At 48.8% G+C, this 20,841-nt stretch overlaps 1 protein-coding gene across 1 annotated transcript in view; it reads right to left on the reverse strand.

Moving 5' to 3' along the window:
• Positions 1–4,513: 4,513 nt before the first annotated feature.
• The window catches only part of LOC113606677 (ADP-ribosylation factor 2), a 100,075-nt gene continuing 83,747 nt past the window's right edge, over positions 4,514–20,841 (reverse strand). The window contains exon 5 of the mRNA XM_027081341.1: positions 4,514–5,011. Within this exon, the coding sequence (XP_026937142.1) occupies positions 4,958–5,011 (54 nt within the window). The 3' untranslated portion in view covers positions 4,514–4,957. The remainder of the gene's footprint in view (positions 5,012–20,841) is intronic.

Raw genomic sequence — 20,841 nt, forward strand, 5'->3', positions numbered from 1 at the left:
AAATGAAGTTTTGATTCACGCAACAACATGGATGAATCTCAAGTGCATCTTACTAAGTGAAAGAAACCAGACCCCAAAAAACTACATGTCGTGTGAGTCTATTTATGTGACTTTCTGGAAAAGGCAAAACTGTAGGGATGGATCAGTGATTGTCTGGGCTGAAGATGGGGGAAGGGTTGACTATGAAGGGGCAGGTGGGAATTTTGGGGGGTGATGGAAATGTTCTGTGTCATGATTGTGGTGATGATTACATGATTGTCTGCATTTATCAAGACTCAAAGACATGTACACTATAAAGGCTGAATTTTACCGGATGTAAATTATACCATAGTTTTTTTTTTAAAGCCTCCCTCATGTCCCCACCTCACCTCCACAGTAGCTTTCTGCCACATCCCTGAGGCCTTAGTGCAAAAACCATAAAACTAAACCATGACTAAATGCAGTATGGGATCCAAGATTGGCTCCTGGAACAGAAGGAAGGATATTAGTGGAAAACCTGGTGAAATCCAAATAAATACTAAATCCAAATACTACTAATAGTAGTGTACCAATGTCATTTCTTTGTTGTGACAATGTATCATGGTAATGGAAGGTGTTAATATTTGGGGAAATTGAATGAGGGGCATAAGGGAACTGTTTATATTATCCTTGCAACTTTCCTGTAAATCTAAAATTCTTCCAAAATAATTGCATAATATAAATAATATATCCAATGTAAATAATGTATATTGTATATATGTAATTTTAAAAATCATTTTGGAATAATTAGTCCCAGCTCCTTTGCATAGAGAAATGAAGACACGTTCACACAAAAACGGGTACACAAATGTTCATAGCAACTTTAATTATAATAAACTGGAAACCACCTAGTTGTCCTTCAAAGGGAAATGGTTGAACTGTGGCATATCCTACCATGAAATACTAGGCAATCAAAAGGAATGAACTATTGATACACACAACAACCTGGATGAATCTGCAGAGAATTATGCTCAGTGAAAAAAAGCCAATCCCCAAAGGTTACACACTGTATGATTCCATTTATAACATTCTTGAAATGACAAAATTATAGAGATGAATACAGAATAGTGGTTGACACCCATTAAAGAGAGAGTAGGGTGGAAAGGGAAGTAGATGTGGCTATAAAATAACAACATGAAGATCCTCGTGGTGATGGAGATGTTCAGTGTCTTGCCTGTAGCAATGTCAGTATCCTGGTTGTGATATTCTTGTATGCTTTTGCAAGATGTTACCATTGGGGAGAACTGAGCAAAGGGCACGTGGGATTCCTCTGAATTAATTCTTACAATTGCATGTGAAGGTACAATTATCTCAAGACTGAAAGGTGTAAATAAATAAATTTAAACTTGGGAGAGAGGGGGAAAAAGGAAAAATAGCTGCTACTTCTCCAAGATGAAATAGGAATGGCCAAGGCTTCCAGACAGGCACCTGGACTCGCCTAGGATAGACTCGTGGAATCAGGAGAGTGGTCAGCTTCCTCAGTCTGCATCCGATCTCTTCCCTTCTCCAGCCTCAGGCAAGTCCTTTCACGCTCTCTCTCTCCTCTCCCCCGCCCAAATGGGGAGAAGCGGAAAAAAACCTCTAGCACTAAATCAGAGATAATTGTTCAGACAGCGAGTGCCTGCTCACAAGAGGATGTGCATTTTAATGGGAACAAGCCCTATTAAGCTAAAAAGTGAATCTCCAATAGTGAAATTGCTAAAGCAGCGGAGGAGGGAAGGCGTTGAATCTCCAATAGTGAAATTGCTGAAACGGCGGAGGAGGGAAGGTATTGAAGACACTTGAAAGGAAGGGAGGACTTCTTTGAACTCAGGAAAACCTGTCAGGTTTTTCAGCCAGGCTGATTCAGGCTAGCTGTGCCCAGCGAGCAGAAAGCAGAGACCTGAGCACCTGGGTAGGGGACAGGAGGTGGCAGGATGTAAATTTCAGTAGTGGATGGAAATGATTAGAAGCAGAGAGAACTGGGATTTGAAAAATACAAGACATGTGTTAATTTGTCCAGAACCTTTCATCCCCTTTTTTTTCTGGACAGAGAACTGTCCATTCCTGCTCTAGTTAGGGGATCTGCATGGAGTGGCCATCTTGCTAAAAATGATTGGTCTGGGTGTGATCACCTGATCAAAGCCTGGCCATTCATGGTCCTTTTCTGCTTCTGGGTCTCAATGATTGGTCGAGAAGGTGATGGGTAACCCAAGTCTGGCCAGTTGGAGTCTTTCCTTGTTAGTGTGTTTGTAACTGGAATTGGAGAGAAGAGCTTTTGTCCTCAGTGGAGTATTAGGCCTTGGAATAGCAGCATGGGAGGAGGTGTCTGAGCAGGAGGCGACACCCAGGGGATCAGAGATAAGACAGTAGGAGTGAGGCCTGGTGGCCCCAGAGGCCCTGGTTCTAGTCACTGCTGAGGCCGGCTGCATTTCTGCCCAGCCAGTGGTTTGGCTACTTGAGCCGTTAAGTCCCCTCCCTCCCCTTTTCTAGAAGCTGGAGCAGAGATGGGTCTGTACCAGGGGGAGGGGGTGGCTTGTGTGTGTGTGTGCAGCTGGCTCCCCACCAGAAAGTTCTGCGAAAAAGTCATCGGGGCTGTACTGAGGCTCTGAAACCCTGCACGCTGGAGAAGAAGATGCCGAGGAAGCCATACGTAGGGACAATCTTCCCACTTACTGAGTACCTGAGCTGGGCCAGATAGCACACCCTACAGAGTAGGTATTATTAGTCCATTCACAGATGAGAAAACTGAGGCTCACAATAGTACAGTAAGTTACTCAAGGTAACATGATAGTAAGAGGCAGAGCCAGGGTGGACACTCAGTTATTTCTGACTTGCAAGCTAGTTTCTTTCCAGTTTGCCACCCTATTCTCCAGGAGCACGAGGACTGCTCGCTAAGCAAGTCCCACCTGCTTAGGTTAAGCTTTTTACTATCTCAGACATCTCAGTTACTCTGAACCTGAAAACCAGAGGGTCCTGGTAGCCCAGGGCCTTGGTGGGTAAGATTTGGTGTCAGGTGGATGTCAGACAGTGTCCAGGCTGGATAGGGGACCCTGGGAAAGTTCCTTTACCTCCCTGAGCCTCAGTTTCCCCATCATCCACTGAATGAATAATAGTAACGCCCTCCTAGGGTCGTCATGTGGATTAAATGTGACAATGAATGGAAGCTTCTTAGCATATAGCTAGCGCTCTGGCAGAGCTCAGGGAGCAATCTCTGATCATTATGAAAGAGGAACCCAGGGCCAGACAGCTCCTGTCACCCTGTCATTCGTCTGATGTCCCCATTCCCCCAGGCTCTGACCTTCCTCCCCTCAAGCTCAGCCCTGCCCAGGCCATTCTTATCTAAACTTTCCCAAATGTCATGTCGCTCTTCGGTCTTTTTCTTCTTTATGCTCTGTGTCTTTATCTAGGTGACATTTTTCTTTCCTTCCACAGGGACTGTTATGAGAACAGGAGTGAAAATAACAACAGGGCCTCTGGCCAGGCTCCCTCCAAGAGCAGGAGGATATTTGGGCCTGGAGGCCCCCAGAGGGAGTCCCCAGGGAGAGGAGGGGCGGTGGGGGGAGAGACTGAGCTGAGGGAACACTGTGGGCAGCTCCACAGCTGAGTCAAAGGGCAGGCCTCCGTCTCCAGGAAAAACTCCACTGATGGAATCTCTCTTTTTTTTGGCCTCACTGCGCAGCTTGCGGGATCTTGGTTCCCTGACCAGGGATTGAACCTGGGCCCCAGCAGTGAAAGCGCCGAGTTCTAGCCACTGGACCGCCAGGGAGTCCCCTCCACTGACAGAATCTTAATATGATGAGTCAATGAAAATCAGCTCTGGAATTTTTGACAAACCTGAAGCCTTCCATGTAGGAACCTGGGGAGCAGATGAAGGAAACTTCTAGCACTTTCTGTCCACATGCAACTGTGCTGATTAGCTCAGTCAGATCAATGCTGTGGTTGGTGGACCCCCTTGTCTTAACAAGGGGTGTGAGGATTGTCTCTATGGCACCTGGTGCCCGGGACACATCAATTAGAACCTCAGTGAGGGTTGAATTCAGTGACAGAGACCCCTGCTCTCTGGAGAAATGAACAGCAAGGCCTTCGGAGAGGAGGTGTGAGTGGATGGCAGACTCACACCTCCCCATCCTCCAGGAACTGGCCACCCTCAGGCCTGGCCCCAGCATGCCCCAGCTTCTTCCCCACTCCTGGATTTAGCTAATTGGAGCAAAGGAGGACATCTGACTGGAGCTAGCCAGCCAGATTCTTCCTGCCAGGAATTTGAACTTTTTACCCAAGAGGATAGCGGGTGAGAGGCACAAATGGCGGCCCCTGGGTTTCTTACTCCTGAAGCCTGTCCATGGTCAGTCCACTGGGGGCTCTGCTTCTAGTTATCTGCGCCCCGAGGCCTGGCATGACAAAGCAGCCACTCTCTCCTTGTTCAGGGGGTTGTCATGACAGCAGGAAAGAGGAACATGGCCTTCCAGAAACAGACCCAGGAACAAAGACGTGCATAGAAAGAGTTTATTTGGGAGGTGCACGGAACACTGGTGTGGAGTGGGAAAATGCAACAGGGACAGGAAGCCAGCTGCCACTGTGGGTGGACGAACTTAATCCCAATGGGGAATCCCAAGTATGTGCTGAGGAACCTGCCTGCTAAGGGTGAGCCCACCTGAGGGGTGAGAGAGCTGGGGTATTTACATCTCAACTCCCCAGTCACTGATGGGGGCTGATGGGGGGGGTGGTTTGTAACTTCCGGGCGCTCGGGCCTGTTGAGAATGCAGGCAGACTGTCTTTTGGGGTCTAGAGAAAGTGCTCAGGCACCGAGATGCAGACGCTGCAGGTAAAAGAAAGGTCCAGGGGGTATGGGTGGGGGGCTGATGGAGTCCGCCTCCATGGGGAGTCATACTTAGCTCTTCAAGCTTCCACCTCGAAGTGATGCTCTCGTTTCCACACACTTGTCATTGGCCAAAGCCAGTCATGTGGTCATGCAGCGCTTCAAAGGCATGGAGGACGCAGTCGTACCGTGTACCTAGATGGTGGGACACCAGGGTGTTGGTGCACAGCCTACCGACAGCCACAGGGACCCAGTCTGCACTCTCACTGCTTCCACAGAAAGCGGCTGGACGGACTCTGTCATGAGACACCAGCAATCTTGTCCACTGGCCACATCTGGTCGCCTGCTGGAACTGCTTCCAGCTCCTCTCCTCCCCCCTGCAGCCCATTTTGGGTTTCCTCTCTCTGTTCTCTCCCTCTCTCTTCTCAGCAAAGTCATTTCCCGGTTGACCCTTAGCCCTCCCACCACAGCTGCCCCAGGAGAATGTCTCAGCTGTTCCTGTCTACCTCTCAGTCCAAGTAACCAAACACTCTGCAGTTTTCAAGCTGCACAGGCACCCCCTCCTTCTCCACCTCGCCTCATGTAAGGGGCTCTATCTTCAGTTCAACAGATGAGGAAACTGAAGCACAGAGGAAGTAAATGACCTGCTCAAGGATCCATGGTTCATGGAGGACCTGGGATTTGAAAGGCAGGTCTCCTGGCTCCTAGTCTAGCGCTCAGCCCTCCCCACATGGCTTTTCTGAGGTCAGTTCCTGACTCCACCCACCATCCTAGGGCCACCAATGACACCTTCCTCTCACCATCCTAACTGGCAAGCACTCCGTTATTCTGTTATTTCACAACTCCATGCCTTCACCTGTGCTATTCTCTCTTTGAAAGCCCATCTCCATCTCCAACAACCAGAGGGCAATCTTGAAGTTGTCCATCTCCCTCAGGCCACAAGTGCAGGAGCCCCTGGGTCGCCACCCTGCAGGCTGGAAAGGCTGGCAGGTGAACTCCTTCCACCTGTGGCTACAGCCTCTCAGATGCCAACTCTGTGGCTTATCGCCTAAAGTGCGGCCTAAACCTCCCTCCTTCCCATCAGCTCACTCCATTAGTTCAGTTACCTGCACCGGTGAAGCTCCACGTGCCTGTCAGTGTTGGCAGCTGGCGGCCGAGCCAAGGATCCCGAGCTTGCTGGCTCAGCCCCACCCCCTCTCTTGGGAGGGCAGGTGCCATCACACCATTCAAACTTTTCTTTCTGCAGCCTCTGCCTTCTATATCCCTAAGGACACTAGAAACTGCACTTCCTGGGGCATCCGTGTGTAGTCTCTATGCCGCACACTTAACCTGCATCGTCCTCCTCAACATGCACCCCCCATTCTATGGATGAGAAAACGGAGAATGAAATACATAAAGAATCAGAGAGAAGACTGTTCATTTCTCCACTCAAAGACTATTGATTAAGTACTTAACCATGTGCCAGTCGCTGTTCTAGGCACCAGGGACAGACAGACACAGGAGATAGATAATGAATGTCAAGTAATGATAACTGCTCTGGAGAAAAATAGAGCAGAGTCAGGGGATGCAGAGTGATGGCGGAGCTGCTTTAAAAGGGTAGCCAGGGGTTCTCTCTCTGAGGAGGTGATATTTGTTCAGAAACAACACCTGAAGCCCACGCACCTAGAGCCCGTGCTCCACAATGAGAGAAGCCACCGCAATGAGAAGCCTGTGCACCGGAATGAAGAGTAGCCCCCGCTCGCCGCAACTAGAGAAAGCCTGCATGCAACAACAAAGACCCAACGCAGCCAAAACTAAATAAATAAAAATAAATTTTTTAAAAATTTATTAAAAAAACCTTTGGGAGAAGAACATTCCAGGAGGAGGGAACAATGCATGGCAAGGCACTGCAGTGGGCATGAGCTTGGAGTGTCTGAGGAGCAGCAGGAAGGCCGGTGGCCAGGACAGAGTGAGGGAGAGGGAGAGAAGCGGGTGAGTGCAGAGGGGGGCCAGACCGTGTCGGGTCTTGTGCGAGTCAGGGTAAGCCAGCTGCTGTAACACATAGTAACCCAAGTTTTAATGGCTCAACACAATAAAGGTTCATTTTTTATGGCTTGGGCAACAGCTCAGTTATTGTCTTCAGAGTTGGAGTAGAGGGTGTTTGTTCCACACGCCCAGGGATCCAGGTGCCTCCTATCTTGGGGCTCTATCAACTTCTCAGAGTCCTCATTGGATCCCCCATATCTAGCTGGCAGATGCTCCCAGGGATGGGATGCAGCATGTGCACCACAGCACATGGGGAGTGGGGGGCCGAGAGTAGGTGGGAGACCTGCAGCTAGAAGCCAGCAGCCTGGATTCTGGTCTCATCGATGATGACCTTGCCGTGTGACTGCGGGACCCTCATCTGCCTTCTCTGGGTGTCACTGTTCTAGGTGGTAAGTTTCGGGGGTGGGTGGCTGTTGGACCTGATGACATTCTGTGATCTGAGCTGCTGAGGAAAGAAACCTTGTTAGATCCTCAGGCAGGAAAGCAGGACTCTACTCCCAGCCCAGGCTAGCCCAGAAGCGAGCAGAGAGAAGAGCCAGCTTTAGGATGGATAGAGGCAGGAGATGGTCCCAGCCTCTCTGGACAGGGGCTATGAAGGAGGCCGCTGCAGCGGGGCAGAAGCAGCTCATTGCACATGTCTACAGCAGTGTATACCAGCCTGCTCGGGGCAGAGGGGGTCCTCACCCTGGGAGGACTTCCCGGAGTGAGAATTCCTCTGGTTGGGAATGAGTGAAGCCTTGGGCAGACAGAGAACCATCTGGGCTCATTTCCACCCATGCACTCATTTCCTTCCTCATCCATCCTTTCCCGGAAGAAGATAGGGCTGTGATTGGGACCCAAGCTCAGGCTCATCCAGCCTCCCTTCTCTCCCCGGTGCTAGCCATCTCCCATCGTGGTGCATTCCGACTCCACACCCCCTGCTCCCAGGACTGAGCTCCTGCTGCCTTCTTTGGTCTAGAGAATCACAGCTTCTCATAAAACTGCAACATCCTCTCGAGGTGCTTCTGTTGTAGCCCAGGACACACAACCCCATCACAGGCTCTCAAAATCCAGCTTCTGATCCCTCTCCATGAGTAACTGTACCCACCTGGTCACAGCAGTCAAGTCAAAACCCCATGTCATGGTTCCCCTGGAGGGAGGGGCCCTGTGTCACCAGAAGGAACATGAGACAGGGCCTCTGGGAGCCAACAGGCCTGGAGAGGCCATTGGGGTTTCTGGCTTCCGTTCCATTTCTGCCCATCTTCCAGGCAGCCTGGGCAGCTGGCTCACTGAAGGCCAGCCTCTTAACTCATAGGCTGACTGCCTCTCTCTGACCACACCTTTCATCAATTCCAGGCCAGCCCCGGCCAGGCAAGGGCCTCCCAGCTGGCCTTGAGCTCCTCACCCACCCACTCCTTTCCAATCTCCACAAGGAACCCTCTCTGCAGCTTTGATTTTGGTTCCTCTTCCAAGAAGCCTCTTCTGGGTCTGTCTCTTCTTCCTCAGAAAGTGGTGCCAGGAGGCCTCTTTTATCCCTTGCTCTGAGATTCTCTGCTACCCCTCCTCTTCCTCCAGAAAGCCTTACCTGAGTAAGGGAGAGAAAGGAAAAAGGAGTCACACGTAACTGCCCGGCACCATCGCGTCTCCTCTGCTGGGCGCTCCATGTCAGGACCAGAGGGGGCAAGCGGCGTACCACCCACACCACCACTAAAACATCTTCCTTTTGCGAATCAGTCAAGCTCTTTCTAAAGTTTATACAGAAAAATCACCAAGCAAGAATAGGCAGAAACCTAAAAGAGAATAGTGAGGGGGCTCATACCGACGGGATATTTAAAACAGTGTAAAGCTATGGTGAGTAAAACAACATAAATAGACAAACAGATCAATGGAACAGAAAAAAAACCCAACTCTATCAGGAAAACAGCAGCAGCAATTTTGTATGTGGTGAAGGTCGTGTTTCAAATTACTGGAGATGAGATGGATTATTTATTGTGTAGCATGGAACAACTGGAAAAAAAATTTAGATCCCTGTCTCACACCTTATACTAAAATAAATGTCATATCCATCAAAGGCTTAAACAGAAAAGAAGAAAATGACACCAGAAAAATAATATTGAGATTTTAAACGTTAACTTGGAGGTAGGAAGACCTTTACAATGTGATACAATACCTAGAAGTCATAAAGAGAAGGTTGATAAGTTGGACTACATAAAAGTCAAGAATTTCTGCCATGGGAAAGAATACCACAAGCAAACAACAAGCTGGCATCTCTTAGCACCAGGCAAAGGGGTTGTTTTCTTAATATGTAAAGATTCCTCCAAATCCATAAGAAAAAGGAACAGCACTCCAGATGCAAAGTTAGCAAGTGAAGAGTATAAACAGACAGTTCACAAGGAAGGAAGAACAAACAGCTCTCAGACACATGAAAAGATGCTCAACTTCGCTCATGAAAGAAAAGCAAATTAGCCTACAAGGAGACAGCACTTTTTTTCACCTATCAAATCAGCAAAGATAAAAAATATTTGTTAACACACTTTTATATTGCTATATAACAGAGTGTAAATTGGTACAATCTCTGAAGAAGGCAATTTGACCCTAACAAAATTAAAAATTCATATGCCCTCTGACCCAGAAATTCTGCTCCCAAATATTTATCTCACAGATTAAGCACAGAAGTGGGTACTTGCAGGGCTGTTGTGTTGAAGCACCTCTTGTAAAACAAAAGGTTAGAAAATGATTTAAATTGTTAATAGAGGATTTACTAAATGAATTGTCCATAATATGGAATACCAGTAACTGTCTCAAAACTGTTTAAAAAATGTGGCTACTCTGTGCCAAACTGGAAAGATTTTCAAGACAAGTAAACTAGAAAAATCAAGGGGCAAAAGAATGTGTATAATATGTTACCTTTTCTGGGAGAACAAGAGTAATTTCCTCCTACGTGCACTGATTGACATAGACCGTCTCTGGAAGGATCTGTAAGAAAGTGGAGTGGTGGCTGCCTGTGGGGCGGGCCTAGGTGTGTGAACTGAAGGTGGCACTTTTCAGAGGAAACCGTTTTTGTAAGTTTTGGATTTTGTTCTGATTCTAACAAATAAAATCATTGAAAACAAAACCAAACCCAGTTCTTCCCATAGTCTAACAGCTTTCCTGTCATGATTGACCCTTATTTCTTGCTCATCATGTGTTGGTCTTCTTATTTCAAAGGCCACTCTGGGGTCTTCCCTGGTGGTCGAGTGGTTAAGACTCCGCACTCCCAAAGCAGGGGGCGTGGGTTCGATTCTTGGTCAGGGAACTAGATCCCTCATGCCACAACTAAAAGAGCCCGCATGCCAACTAAAGACCCTACGTTACCATGCGGCAGCTAAGACCCGGCGCAGCCAAATAAATAAATATTAAAAAAACAACAACAAAAAAATACCCCACTCTGATGGTTGGTGCCCATTACTCTCAAAAGCAAAAGCAAAAAAAAAACCAAAACATTTCCCGTGGGACCCCACCCACCTCTCAGAAATTAATGAAAAAATCTAGCTGCCCCTCCCACCACCCCAGCCCTAGCAAATTCCAAATCCCCAGCTGTTTCAAAGCATGGGCAAAGCCAAGGCCTGGACAGATTCGATTCCTTGGTATGTGTGTCTGGGGTGGGATGGTCTGCGGGGAATGAAGGGAATCTAACCACATGGGCGTGAATTTTCCCGGCTGAGAAGTACCTCATCCCCAGTAGAAAATGGAAACAGTTCCCAGGGAGCATGTGATTGCCCCAAGGCATCTGGCAAAGTTCCTGTTTGACCTGGAAAGTCATTCCTCCTTCCAACCATCATGTCCTAATCCCTTGCTTCACCAGCCAGCCCAGGCTGGGGTGCAGGGTGGCACCAGAGGGAGGGGAGCACACAGAGAGGCAGCGTGGCCCTGCTTGGAACAGCAGCCTGGGGGAGCCACAAGGAGTTTAGAAACGGCTGATGGTTCCCATGCCTGACTGAGCAACAGAATCACTGGGGGGAAACATTCAAAAATACAGATTCCCGGGAACTATACTCAATATTTTATAATAATCTATGAGGGAAAAGAATCTGAAAAAAAAAGATACATAGGTATGTATAACTGAATCACCTGCTGTACACCTGAAACTAACACAACATTGTAAATCAGCTATACTTCATTAAAAAAAACACCCTTTCATCTTTAAAAAATAAAATAAAAAGTAAAAAAATAGGGACTTCTCTGGTGGCGCAGTGGTTAAGAATCTGCCTGCCAATGCAGGGTACACGGGTTCGATCCCTGGTCTGGGAAGATCCCACATGCCGCGGAGCAACTAAGCCCGTGCACCACAACTACTGAGCCTGTGCTCTAGAGCCCGCGAGCCACAACTACTGAGTCTGTTTTCTAGAGACCGTGCGCCACAACTACTGAAGCTCGCGCACCTAGAGCCCGTGCTCCACAGCAAGAGAAGTCACTGCAGTGAGAAGCCCACGCACTGCAATGAAGAGTAGCCCTTGCTCGCCGCAACTGGAGAGAAAAGCCTGCGTGCAGCAACGAAGACCCAATGCAGCCAATAAATAAAGTAAATAAATAAAATTTTTAAAAAGTAAAATACAGTTTCCCAGGCCCCCTCCCCCCCTAGTGAAGCAGATCTTCCAGAGGATGGGGCCAGGAATTTGTATTTTAAAATATTTTTCTAGATGATTCCGATGCAGCCCACCGTCCAAGATGTGCTGACTGGGCCCCCAATCTAGGCCAAACCATTTATGGGACAGGTGGGGAAACTGAGTCACATAGAGTAGTAATTCGCCAAGGTCACCCAGAGAGCTGGTAGAGTGTCACCCACAGTCGAGCTTGTGCTGTGTGAACGTTCAGCACAGAAGTGTCCGGGAACTGATGGACTGCAGTCTCACTTAAGACCAACACCATGTATCAGCAGGGTGGGAGGTGGCCTGGCTGAGGTGTGACTGCAGGGACTCTCAACTCCAAAACCCTTAGTGGAGCAGAAAGAGGAGTTCACATTTCATGAGCATCCACTCTGTGCCACGCACTGTGCTGCACCACCTTGCCCCCAGTGTGCGTGTACTGATCACCACCACAGGCAGGCGTTCACACCCATTGTACAGAGGAGGAAGTTGAGGCTGAGTAATGCCAAGAACTCGTGAAGGCCCGGAGCCAGTGAGGCATGGAGCTTGTTGTCAACCCCGAGGTCTGTGGCTCTGAACTCAGTCTTTTCACGGCCCGACTGCTTTTCCCCAGATGGGGCTCTCAGATGGGATCCCACCTTGGACACCCAGGAGGCATTTGTTCCTTCGTTGACACAGAGTGGCTTCCCAGGGCTGTGAGCAAGGGTTGAAGCCACACAGAGCTGGGCTCAGTGCCTCTTACTTGCTGTGTGACTTTGGGCAGGTTACTTAACGTCCCTGAGTCTCCATTTCCTCGTGTGTAAAAGAGGTATAAGTTCAGCTAGTCCATAGGTTATTGGGAGAAGTCATTTCGTCATCAAAGTATAATGATATCTGACAATTCTTGAGCTCTTCTGATGTGCCAGTCACTGCACCGAGCACTTTATAAGCATTACTTCCTTTTGCCCCCACAACAGCCCTAAATGCCAGTGCTATTACTGCCTCATTTGATTTATGAGAAAACCGAGACTCAGAGAGGTTAAGTAATTTGTCCAAGGTCACACAGCAGAGTTGGGACTCAAGCCCAGAAATGGAGCTCTTAGCTACCACACTTTGAACTACATTTCAGTGCCATGCCTGGCACAAATGAATGCGAAGCCAATCCTAACTATTAGTAATATTAATATCCTGCCTCTGTCCTCAGAACAGAGAGCAAAGTTCGGGGTAAGAGGATATTAGTGAGGACATGTGGGAGAGGAGAACATATCTTAGCCCCTAGGAGGCTGATGTAGGTCACTGTGGCCCAGTTACTGATGTGAAAATAGGAGGTCTGTGCTAAAAAAAAAAAAAAAAAAAAAAGTCGCGTGGTCCCTGCTTCAGCAAAACACTCCTCTTGCCTTGTTTTGTCCCTGCCTGGTGAGATTCTATTTCCAGTTCCCTTTTGAAGAGTGATCAAGTCACTTAGGTGAGAGCCTGGCCACGTTATGAACACCAGGTGTAGCTGGGCTGACCCAGTCTGGCCTCGGGTAGTGAAGGAAAGTGTGAAATTGGCAGAGGGCTGAGAAATCCAGACTGTCACTCACTGCCCAGCGCTTAATTGCTTTAATTAAGGTTCAGGACTGCAGGTCAAAGGAACACATGATCATGGTTAAGGGGTGTAAACAGGGTCTTAAATCAATTTGTGATTAGGACTTCTCTGTTACTGACATCAGCTATTGGGTCTTTAGCTTGTGATGAATGCATTCCTGGAGAAGAGCTTTGTCCTAAAGGAGGCTCCGGGGCAGAGTGGGGGTCTTGGGAAAGCTGTTTGGAGAAGGTGTGACTTGCACACAGTCATGAAAAAAGATATGTGGGGATGGCAAAGAAGAAAGAAAGAGGAAAACTAGTTTAGTGCCTACTGTGCACCACGTTCATTTACATTCAGAACTCTGGATCATCCTCCCAATAATACTTGGAGATAAGTATGTGCTCCCCATTCTGCAGATGAGAAAACTGAGGCCCACAGCTGGCTCTAAATCTGGCCCGAGGTCACAGGGCTAAATAAGCAGCAAAGACGGAACAGAAAGATTAGCCAAGCGCCTCCCATGTCTGCCAAGTGCTTTGCCACTAATGTTTTCACAAACGTAATATTTAGGAAAACCCTAGAGCACGGGTGTGCTTCTCACCATTTTACAGAAGAGAAAACTGAAAACCAGAGTGTTTAAGGGGCTTGCTGGTGAGTGGTCTATGTTACAGTAAAATTCACGTTTTTTCCCGGTACCTCGGAGTCTCAGATTGCAAAGAATCCACAAATCTGTAGTGTATCAAACAACGACAGAATAAATACTACAGCTTTCGTGTTTGTGATTTTCAAATGTTTGTAAACTGCTGTTACATTGGATAAAAACAAATCAATTTTAAAGGGTAACAAATTCAGAGTTGCTTTTTCAACACTGTGTCCCTCCCCCTAATCTGGTCCCAGTCGATGGTGACCAAAATAAAACTGCTGAACCTTGGGGGTCTGAGACATGGGTTGATGATGTAAAAGGGCTTTCATAATGGAAAAAGTTGGGGGAACTTGCTTTGCCCTCTTTGGTAGGAGCATGTCTGGGAGGAAAGTGGGTACTCTTCCAAGGGAATGCATCTGACAATGGGGGGCCTGGACAAAGGGGCAAGGAGATACTGCTTCAACAAGGGGGTGGAGGCAGAGGGGCTGGGAAGGTGTATTCACTCTTCTGTGATGATGCTGATTCTGTGACAAGCCACCCCCCAGATCTCAGCGTCTTATAACAATGAGCTCATGAGTCTGCAGGCCGGCTGTGGTGGGATTCAGCTCTGCCCCACCTGTCTCTCATCCCGGGACCCAGGTTGAAGGAGCAGTGGCTGCACGAGGCATGCTCTTCTCAGGGTGCAGGGCTGGAGCCCAAGAGGCCAAGCCATCCAAGCAAGCACAGTTAAGACCTCCGCTTGGATGAGCTGCAATCTATCGGCAAAGCCACAGTCGGCAGGGCAGGGCAGTATACTCGGCTGCACAGTGACGCCGGGAGAGTGATATATGTTGAACGTAACACAGTATTCCATAAAGCGTGACTCTGCCTCCAGCCACCTGGGCGGGAAGGTCTGGAGGATCATTCTAGGGGAGCAGGTCCCAAGAAGCCAGAATTTAAAATCTGCAGTAGTTTTAGACCTGGACACCCGTGGCCATCACCTAACAAGTGTCAGGGATGGAGGCCATTTGGGGCCCTTTGCTGGGCCTGATTCTGAACCTGCTCTGCCCTTTGAGTTGTGGCTTCAGGCTTGGAGCCCCAGGATAGCTCAGCCAGTCCCGATCCAAGACTGTCTCCTGCCTCCCCACATGCCCATCTCTGGGGATTGCTCCCCAGCCAACTCGTAAAACATTCATTTCCCCTAATTCAAATATTTTCACCCATTAGAAGACTTGTTAATATTGTGTTTTAAGAAGCATTTAAAAGAAATCGTTCTCTGCTCTGGCTGGAGCCGTAGTTCGTAAATTATTGATTTCTGCCTTCAGGAGATGAGGATTGTCTTCCTTCTTGAACAGAAAAGATATTGCCCTGGCTGGGGTCTCAAGAGAGGCAAGTGGGAGCTGGTGCAGGAAGAGGGTCTTCACCCCCACCCAGGGCAAGGGAAGGAAGAAACATGCCCCGTTCTGTCTACCCTAAACGGGGTTCCAGTTCCTGGCTTTTCTCACCCTGGTTTGGGCAATGGGCCTGGCAGAATTCCTGCACTGCCTCTGGCCAGCTGTGTTACCCTGGGCCAGCTGCTTGGTGTCTCTGGGTTGTAGGCAATGTCCCTGTAAATATAGAGAATAGTGCTGCCTGCAGCTCAGGGCTGTAGGGAAGTGAGGAACGAATGAGATGATGCCTGAAGGAGTCACCATTACCCCCCAGGTCCTAGTAAGTGCACTTTTCTTCCTCCTTCCTGGGGCTTTAAGTTCCATCGGAACAGGGCACCCTGCACCTGCAGGCACCACATGCAGGCTCTGAAATCAGCGCTGGACTGTGCCTAGAGCAGGAAAAATTTCCAACCTGGGTTCGCCAGGGAGGCCCTCTGTGCTGCCTAGAGGCCCCCGCAGCGCAAGCCAGCAGTGCCCTTGAGCCTGGCTTGTTCACCCAGAGGTAGGAATGACCTTGATGAGGGTGTCTCTGAAGTGTGGGAGCCAGCGCAGCCCGCAGTGCTCAGTGCCAGGGTGGGAGCCGCTGTGCAGTCTGCCTTCTCCATGCCAGCCTTTGCCCCATCCTGTCATCCGCAGGGTGTCTATTAGCATCTCTCAACTTTTGCAAGGCGTGGTAAATCAGTCTCCCTGTATGGCAGTATTCACTGGAGACCAGAGAAAGGGACGTGGAGATATGGAAAAAGGCAGCTCAGAGCCCCAGGGAGCAGGGCTGGGGAGCACGTTGAGCTGGATCTGCTCGAGCCCAGAGGAGGAATCTGGGCATTTGACCCACTTTCCCTGCCATTGGCCATAGTCTGGGGTTCAGGCAGGGGGAGGTGGCAATGGGGGAAATGGGTGGCAATGGGGTCCCTGGCAGTGAAGGGCATGCACACTGGACACCAGGCCCTGGCCCAGCTTTGCTTCTCCCTGAGTAGACCAGTGCTTGGGCACACCCAGAAAGCCAGAATCAGAGCATCTTAGCCCCTGAGTGGAGAGACCTGGGAAGCCTGGAGTTTCTCAAGACAGTGACCCAGGTGCTCAGTAAATCATTCCTAAATATCAAGTGCAAAAGCTTTGAATGTTGTGATGTAAGTTAGGACAGAGGCGAGGGTATCCCTGCAATGCCATTTTTGGTCATCGTTCTGATGAGCTTTTTGGAGAGGGGGATAAGGGTTTGTGTTACTACAGCCCCTGGAGTAGTCCTGGAGTAGCCAGAGGGAGAGGCAAGCACGTGCACTCGTGGGTGGAAAAAGATAGACTGAAAGTCATTGATCTGGTTCAACCTCCCCAGTTGAGTGAAGAAACCCAGACAAGGTAAAATGTTTGGACAAAATCACACAGCAAGTTAGGACCCAAATTCCTATCCAATTCCTCTTCTGCTTCATCATTCTTGAAGAGCCGTAAGAGAGAAGGAGAGGAGGGGTGGGATCAAGGGGACGGAGAGACTAAGGAAGTATTCTGGCAGGAGATGGGGCAGAACTGAGCTTTGAAGGATGGGTGGATTTCAATCAATGGAGAAGAGCCCGGCGGGGAGACGGCATGGGCAGAAGTGGGCAGGGCAGAGGTAGACATTGAGGGTTCGTGAGTGAGTAATGCGACAATGAAGGTAAAGCTTAAAGTTCAGGCAGGGTCACTCTGGGAAGGGCCCTGTTTCCTTTTCCCAGGATCTACCCTGGGAGCCCTGCCTGCAAAGTGGTATCGAGGACTTGTACTCAGCCCCAGCCACTTGGCCTTCTCTGCCCGACTGCCTTTCTAAATCAATTCTCCCCGCCCCCTGACATGAAAGGGGAAGCCATACACCCGCCAGCCATGTGCCATGTGACTTTGCCCCCCTCCAGGCCACAGGGGCTTGGATGAGCGGTGGACGAGTGACTGCTTCATCTGTAGTCTGATTCAAGGGCACCAGAAATGCGCTCTCTTGAGAACATCACTGAGACACACAGAAACTATGGTCAGGAATGTGGACTGCAACCAAAAAGCTGTAACACAGGGAGAAGGCAGGGGCAGTTAAAATAGCTCTGTGCAAAGTGAATAGTCTGCTGGGCCCCAGGAGAAGGGCTGGAGTCTCAGACCTTCCAGCTCAGCCTCTGAGGCCCATCTCTGCTGCCCTGAGGTTGCCTGTTTTCTTTGCCAAACAGCAACACACCCAGGCAGTCAGTGAGTTACAGTTCCTGGTAACAAGCATGCCTTAAGTAGAACACAGCTCAGCCAGGGCAACCAGCCTTAGAAGTTGTGGCCCCAGCAGAAGCTACCCTAGTCCCCTGCATCTTGAATTAGCATCAGTGGTCCAGTGGGTAAGACTCCGCGCTCCCAGTGCAGGGGGTCCGGGTTTGATCCCTGGTCGGGGAACTAGATCCCACATGCATGCCACAACTAAGGGTCCGCATGCCACAACTAAGAGTCTGCATGCTGCAACTAAGAAGTTCAGATGCCACAATGAAGACCCAGCACAGCCAAAATAAATAAATAAAATAATAAATAAATATTTTTTTAAAAAAAAGACTTTAAAAGAAATGATCTCCATAGAGGCCCTGCTGCTCTCCCACCCCAAATGGCTGTTCCCCTTGGCCTTTGCCACTGTTGTTCCCTGTACACTTAGAGCCCAGCTCAAGACTCACTTCCCCCAAGAAATCTCTAATTACACCATCCTCACCTGACGACACCATCACTAAGCCCCAGACAAAATGGTAGCGCCAGAATGAGAGGGGCCATGAGAGGCAGCCCTTTATAATTTACAACATGCTTTAACTTCCATCGCAGGGCCTGAGTTTCACAGCTACTTGGGAGGATGCGGGGAGCTGCCTTATCTTCTCTTTACTGCTGGTGGGGAACAGGGCTGGGGCTCAAGCCCAGCTCTCCCAAATCCCATTCTGAGACCTTGTCCACTTCATCTCCTACAGTGGGTAACTCACTGCTGGGCATATAACTTGTCCTAAGAGCACTCAGAATTGTCTTTGTTAATTCACTAATTCAACTAAGATTTATGGAGCACTTTCTTCATGCCAGGTGCTTTTCTAGATACAGGAGATACTGCCATGACTAAAACCGACAAAAATCCCTACCCTTGTGAACCCTGCATTCTAGTGGAAGGAGGTATCCAATAAACATAAGAAATAAGTATAAGATACAGCATGTTAGATGGTGATAAGTAATAATGGGGAAAAAATAAAGTAGAAAAGGAGGATAGAAAATGCTGGGTGTGGGGTGACATTTTAAAATAGTGTGATCAGTGAAGCCTTACTGAGAAGGTGAAATATGAACAAATATTTAAAAGAGGTAAGGGAATTGGCCACCCAGATATATTGGGGGTGGGAGGGGAGCCTTCCATTTGAAGGGAATGGCATGTGCAAAGGCCCTGAGGCAGGTGATTGCCAGTCCTGCGTGGCTTGTGGCAATACCCCCTGCTCTTTTTCCTTGTATAGTTTGGCCTCTTCAGTTTATTTTGTCCTGCTGCTCCTTTCAAGGTGCTGGCCACAGAAGGAAGGCAACATCTTATAGCAGCCAAGATAATATTCCTAGCCCTATTTTCCAAAAAGAGAGGCCCAGACAGGCTATTGCTATGTCCAGTGACTAAGACAGACCCTTAAGAGTCTTTTTCCATGGCAGACTCTGCTCCAAAACTCAGGCCAGGACACTGGCCACTAGCTCCATCTTCTTCTGATGGATGTGCACCCAGTTCAGTAGCTTGGGGGTCATTGGCTACAGATTCCCTGAGACTTCTGTTCACCAACCTCACTGACTAAGAAGGACTAAAGAGATGAAGACAAAATACACAGGGAAGCACCAAAGAATGCAGATGGGACAAGATCAGGAAGACAATGCCGTATACACGAGTGACCTCAAGAGAGACCTGAGAATGTCAAGCCATCAGTGGGTACCCCCACTCCAACACCCCTGAGTTTCCATATTTCCTTGAGCAGGTAAGAATGTGCAAACCCCTTGCCTTCACCCACACTGTATTCCCTTCCCTGAGTCATATTCTCTTCGTCATCTACTCCCACTCAGAGTGACTCACTCATGTCAACAGACCCTGCATGCTTTCCCTACCCTTCCTGCAGTTCCCAAGACTGGCCCCTGGTGCATAAGGGGCTGGAGGGGGCAGGGAGTGGGGAGATTCAGCATTGGCTCCAGTGTTGATGCTGCTGGGCAGGGAGCAAGAGGGAGACCTGGAAATGAAGTCTCTGGAGCCCCCGAAAGGGAAGGCTCATGGATTTCTGCTAAAGGCAGAAAGTAGGGGAAAATTAGGGAAAAGTAGGGTAGAAACTGGGGCCGGAGGCAGTAAGTCAGAGATGGCTGGATTTACATGACTGGTGCAGTCCCGCTGCCCATCCAGATATGGCTGACTTTCCTCTGAGAAGGGCTTAGACTCTCTCCCAGGTACCCCTCCCAGCATTTCTTCTCCTGTCCCTAGCCATACCAAATGTGGCAGAATTTTCAGGGATGTCTAGGGGACACAGAATCCACTGGGACAGCAGTTGAGAATAATGAAACTGATGGACTGAAGAGAAAAATATTCCATTTCTCTTCCCCAACCCAGTATTTACCAAACATTGAAGCCCCATTCTCTTTTTTCCTGGCAGGGAAGCAATTACACAGCCTGACAGCCAGTCCCTGGGGCCTGGGCTGAGTTGGAGCTAATTACTAATAAACATTGAACTAATACTCTGGACCAAATTAAAACTAATTTGGATCAAACCAAAATGACTCAAATGAATTCCATCTCCATGGTCTCCTCCACACATATTCACACACTCACACCAACTTATGTCTGAGCCCTAAAGTCTCCCCAAATTTGGGAGTCCCAGGACAAAAACCCAACCCACAGAGACATGGCATCAGGACCAACATCTCTCTCGTTCTTATTGGAGTAACTCTAGATTCCAGCATGCAAGGCCCTGGTCGTCTGCCCACCCCACAGTCCTGCACCTCACCGGACACATCTCACACTCTCTTCAATCCTTTTTAAAGACATAACTAAGAAACCAATCATATGTTTACATTTCAAACGTAGCATTAGCACTTAAATTTAAACTGCACTGCTGCAGCCCTCTGGAGCCCACTCAGCTGTCCTGCTCCCCAAACACATTCAACTTGCCAATGACTGCTTCTGTCTTTACAATGTATGAGGACCCCCATCTCTCTGCAAATCCTGATTCAGTGCCTCTTCTGAAAGCTTCTATGAAGAAACCTTCTTGGGGAATCCTTGTCACGCACTGAATCAGGGTTTATGTCTTATCCCACATTCCCACCTGCACAAGCCTCCTCTTGGCATTACTTAGCCCCTTCCTGAAGCCTTGAGAGTGAAACCTTTGTCTGGAGGGGTGAAGATCTATTCTTTCTTCTCTATTTTCTCCTTCCAAGGTGATGAGGCTTTGGGGCTGGTCATACCCACTGCCTTTTCTCTTGAGAGTTAATAGAAATTAAAAAGGGTCTTGCCAGTGAGCCTGGCTCTGGTTAAGGTTTCAGGAAAGAGACGGGTGTAGGGTTCCTTTAGGGTCCGTGTTATCTAACCCAGCTCCACTGGTAAGAAACCAAATAAAATTGAAAGCAACAGTCCCATATGAGAATAAAGAGTATGCCCATGGATGGAAACTTTCCAGAGTGTTAGCTGTCAGGAAGTTAAGACTTCAGGGAGTGAGCTCGATGAACGGGTTCCATACATGTCCAAGGTGAGTAACGACCTAGCCAACATTTTCCGATTCACAGACTACAAGGATGAACCAGCAGGAACACTGCTCAACCATCCAGTCAATTCCTCTAGT

The sequence above is a fragment of the Aethalodelphis obliquidens genome, unplaced genomic scaffold, assembly GCF_003676395.1.
Source record: "Aethalodelphis obliquidens isolate GAN/ISIS:26980383/991018 unplaced genomic scaffold, ASM367639v1 scaffold44, whole genome shotgun sequence".
Lineage (NCBI taxonomy): Eukaryota > Metazoa > Chordata > Mammalia > Artiodactyla > Delphinidae > Aethalodelphis > Aethalodelphis obliquidens.